Below are 5,000 nucleotides of genomic sequence, written 5' to 3'. Positions count from 1 at the left end.
GCACAGCTATCAGAACTGTGCGGCTGGGTGTAACGTTAACGCTAGCTATGTAGCTATGCAGTCTCTGACCAATATCCCACCTTTTAACTCACAGGGTTTCCTGTTTTCAGGCAGCTTTATGAAAAGAATGCACACTATCTGTACGGGCTAGTCCTATGCACAGCCCCACTCTGACTCAGTTTGCCTCTTCAAAACTGAGTACCAAGCAGAGACTTTCTTGTGTGATAATGATTGTCTTTGCTATGGCTTGGTGATGGTGATACAACCCTTAACAACTTGCATACATGTATTTCACAGTGAAAAAGTATAAGGACATAGTGCTGAGTGACATTTTGAAAGAAACATAGACCTAAAACATAATTTTTTTTAGCCACTGGCCACTGTCTGTAAATGTATCCATAGAGATACACTCTAGGTAGCACATCTACATCTCATGCACATCTACCTCTGATGCATCCTGCAGTGATATATTGTACAGGTAAACATGACATATATCAAGGGGCGCCCGGGGTAGTGCAGCACTAGATTCCCTGCCTGCCAACATGAGGGTCGCAGGTTCGAGCCTCTGTGTGACCTCCGGCTTGGTCGGGCATATTTACAGGTACAATTGGCCATGTCTCAGGGTGGGAAGGCAGATTAAGGGTATGTGTCTGTCTGTCCTGTTTGCTGCACTAGTTCCTCCTCTAGTTGGTCGGGGGGAGGGTAACTGGGGGATATAGCGTGATCCACCTATGGCAGTGTTGTCAAACATATGGCCCGGGGGCCAGAACCGGCCCAGCAAAGGCTCCAATCCAGCCCACAAGTTGACTTTGTAAAGTGAAAATTGCACTGAGAAGGCCTTCAATATAATTTTTCAAGCTCTGTATTTGACAACTAATATTGATGCACTTGTGATCAGGCTAAGAGGTGCCAGGTTTCAGGAGCAACTTACAATATTAAGTAGACTATTCATGTTTTCTGTATTCATCATTAAAGTATTTTCAGTATCCTTGAATATAGAGAAGAGTTGCAATTTAAGTTGCCGTCAATTGTAATGCACAGTTACAGACAGTAGATTTGATATGATATGGATCTATGTGAAAACGTGTTGTTAAAATGTACCTCTAGGCCTAATTCTTTACACTGAAACACTCAGGAAAATTCTGATGTGTTGTTATTTATAGGTAATTATTGATTTTCTTTGTCTGGCCCACTTGAGACCAAATTCGGGTCCCATGTGACCGTGTACTAAAATGAGTTTGCCACCCCTGACTAGTACGCACTATATTCTGCTGGTGAAAAGCCAAAAATAAAGACATTGAAATATATCATAAGGGTGGAACAATTGATGTTAATCATAAATGGGTTGATATATTTGTTGTACCAATGAATGTGTGTTGTGTGTTTAGGACAGGGACAAGATGTTGGAGTCCTATGTCACACCGCTCCTGATGAGCTATGTGAACAAATATATCAAGAATCTCAAGCCGTCTGACCTGCAGCTGTCTCTCTGGGGAGGCGATGTGGTGCTCAGCAAGTTGGATCTGAAGCTGGATGTCCTGGAACAGGTACTGTATGTTAAAGAACCTCTGTCCAAGATCTTTGACATTTTCTCAGCCTTAGGACAAGTGACTTGGCTGTGTCAGGACAAGAGTAGGAAGACAGATAATGTTTTCACATTCAATACCTCACAATTGAATAAACAAGAGAAAAAAGGGAGCTTCTTGGATATTTAGGAGCACAATTTAATACAGAAGTAATGTACATGTGTACTGAAAAAGTTTACCAACAGTGTACATCTTCAATCAAAATAGACACTGGCAACAAAATGCAACACGTTTCAACCTGGCTGGTGTTCGTCAGGCTGTACTAGCTGCCTCTCAATATAGGCAATATTGTTGTTAGCTGATGGCTCGGTTAGCTAAGGAGGAACCATGTAACTACACCGTCCTGAGTTTGAATCTGGTCTGATAATATTGCCTGTTTTTTTTATATATCTCTTTCCTGCACACCTTGTTAAAGCATAAGCAAATAAAATATGTCCTTTTTACTAACTAACTTTGACTTATTTATGTCTCATTTGCGAAAGGTTCCAATGCAAAGGAATGAAGTAAATCCTTGTCATTGTTGTTGTTGTAGTTTTATGTGGTTTCTGTTTACTGCTTCTGTCCATAGAGACACATTGACCATTTGGATGGGTATACAGAATACAGCTAGCCTATTAGGGACCAGCATCTCTACGTCTGTTAGGATTATTAACATTTGTAAGTTTGTTTTCTAGTCTGTCAACAGAAGAAACAATTAGGCTATGTGAATGTTGGCATTTACTAACATCAGAGGGTCTACAAAAATACAAAATAGACATTTAGATTTGGTTCACTTACGACCCTAAAAATACAGGGCTTGGATAGGAATCTTTAGAAGAGGCTCTTGAATGGGGATAGATGGGGCTCTTGAATGGGGATGAGTGTGTGCGCTCTTGCTCGCTGTGTGCAGCTAGCTAAGACATATTGCTTTGACCAGAATCAGAAAAGAACCACAGCAATGCTGTTCAGCCAAACACACACGCAGTATCTTTACTGTCAAGTCGTTTTGGAAGAAGTCTGATAGATTGACTTGGATATTTTGCTCTGTATTGTTATTTTGACACAGTGTACTTTTTTACACTTGTAATGTCTGGATTGGATCAATCTGCCAGGAGTTGAAAGAAGTTTCTCTTCACTTGAGTGAGTTCTGACTGCTTCTGAAGAGCAGACCAAAACACTACCTAACCGTAGAGCCATTGTGATGAAAGTTCTTATTGGAAGCAGCTTTCAGCCAACCGGCAGTGGGAATTTGAATTCTGTTAGGATTTTGATGTGTAACGCTGTGTCAAAACCTTGGCAGTTTTCCCCCCTTTTGCAGTTTGCTTTTTTGTATTGAATTTGGACAATCTCTCATGTGAGAGAAGTAATTAGAAATCATCTTCTTACTAAGAGGAGTGAAATTTAAGTGAAACAGTCTGGGGGTTATCAAGCAGACATACTGTAAATTCATGACAGCTTTTCCTCGGAAATATGTTTGATTATTGGATTCTGGCTTAGGGTTGTGGAGGAGGCATGTGTGTAGGCAGTCTGGTTTCATGGGACTCGTTCTCACACAGAGTAGTTCAAGATGCAGAACAATGATTCCTCTGCCTCCGGGTAAATCTGACTGATTTTGTTAAAGGCGTGACAAATATGTAATCTGTAGCCATTGTTTTTACTTTCCTCTCATCTTGTTTCTCATTTTATTTTTCAAAGACAAGTCCCAAATGTTCTTGCAGCCTCAGCAATCATATGGCCATATGCCTTTTCAACATTGTCTGCATCACAGATGTAATACTATAGCACAGACAGTTCTAACTCTATAGCTTTATAGCTATCTATTGTTCACATCCTCAGACATCTTTGCATATTTACAGGAGTTGAAGCTGCCCTTCACATTCATGAGCGGTCATATCCATGAGCTGCGTATCCACGTCCCCTGGACCAAGCTGGGCTCGGAGCCTGTGGTTATCACCATCAACACCATGGAGTGCATCCTCAAGCTCAGGGATGGAGCCCAGGTTAGATCTTCCTTGGTCTGATAAACACATTGTCCTTGGTTCCACTACAGGGCCAAACGAGGGCTAGCCAGATCTTCTTTGTTATTTATGTGAAATGATCCCTTCCCCCAAAGTTAAGCTTTCTTATTATTTTTCGTTTGTGCTTCCAAGAAGATTGGTCACGGCCTTTGTTTCAAATAAACAAATGCTGATTATTATTTTTCTCTTCTAAACATGTTGAGCTTGTTGACCCTGGCAAGCCTGGCACTGTGGAGAGGTTGCTGTGGAAAAGACATACAATCAGCCTGGCTTGGGGTTACCCAAAACATGAAGAGAAACTACTGTCTATAACATCCCATTTTATAAAGCTATACCTATTGTGTTGAATATTTTAAAGATAGCTATTAGCTACTATCATGTGGCCCATATTTGGTTCAATTACCCACAAAATCTAAAAATGTTGTCCATGGTTATTAAATATCATACTGTGCTAATTAAAAACAGTCGCTGGTTAACACGTTTTCTTTTGTTTAATACGTGAATTGTAGAATGTCAAGTAATGTGGAGCAAAACCATTTGTAATTCCAAAAGTCCAGCTGCTCTCTTGACTCCTCTACCCCAAACCTTCCTCCGCTTTCATTGGTTTGACATCCCATGGCTCATGCCGCTACTTTTTTCAAGTGGTCTTAGGTGCTCAGGCAGGGGTGCACTCATTTAGGTGCTCAGGCAGGGGTGCACTCATTTAGGTGCTCAGGCAGGGGTGCACTCATTTAGGTGCTCAGGCAAGGGTGCACTCATTTAGGTGCTCAGGCAGGGGTGCACTCATTTAGGTGCTCAGGCAGGGGTGCACTCATTTAGGTGCTCAGGCAGGGGTGCACTCACTTAGGTGCTCAGGCAGGGGTGCACTCATTTAGGTGCTCAGGCAGGGGTGCACTCATTTAGGTGCTCAGGCAAGGGTGCACTCATTTAGGTGCTCAGGCAGGGGTGCACTCATTTAGGTGCTCAGGTGGGGGTGCACTCATTTAGGTGCTCAGGTGGGGGTGCACTCATTTAGGTGCTCAGGCAGGGGTGCACTCATTTAGGTGCTCAGGCAGGAGTGCACTCATTTAGGTGCTCAGGCAGGAGTGCACTCATTTAGGTGCTCAGGCAGGGGTGCACTCATGTAGGTGCTCATGCAGGGGTGCACTCATTTAGGTGCTCAGGCAGGACTCAGGAGTGCACTCATTTAGGTGCTCAGGCGTGCTCAGGCAGGAGTGCACTCATTTAGGTGCTCAGGCAGTGCTCAGGCAGGGGTGCACTCATTTAGGTGCTCAGGCAGGGGTGCACTCATTTAGGTGCTCAGGCAGGGGTGCACTCATTTAAGTGCTCAGGCAGGGGTGCACTCATTTAGGTGCTCAGGCAGGAGTGCACTCATTTAGGTGCTCAGGCAGGGGTGCACTCATTTAGGTGCTCAGGC

At 43.2% G+C, this 5,000-nt stretch overlaps 1 protein-coding gene across 1 annotated transcript in view; it reads left to right on the top strand.

The window, feature by feature from the left end:
- vps13b (vacuolar protein sorting 13 homolog B) overlaps nucleotides 1-5,000 on the top strand; it is a 661,063-nt gene that overhangs the window by 568 nt on the left and 655,495 nt on the right. The window contains exons 2-3 of the mRNA XM_083634457.1: nucleotides 1,389-1,547; nucleotides 3,422-3,565. Of these exons, the coding sequence (XP_083490583.1) occupies nucleotides 1,401-1,547; nucleotides 3,422-3,565 (291 nt within the window). The 5' untranslated portion in view covers nucleotides 1,389-1,400. The remainder of the gene's footprint in view (nucleotides 1-1,388; nucleotides 1,548-3,421; nucleotides 3,566-5,000) is intronic.

This window comes from Poromitra crassiceps, assembly GCF_964638095.1.
Source record: "Poromitra crassiceps genome assembly, chromosome: 1".
Lineage (NCBI taxonomy): Eukaryota > Metazoa > Chordata > Actinopteri > Beryciformes > Melamphaidae > Poromitra > Poromitra crassiceps.
Note: the sequence above shows the minus strand (reverse complement) of the source record. Positions and strands in the feature narration are given on the sequence as shown.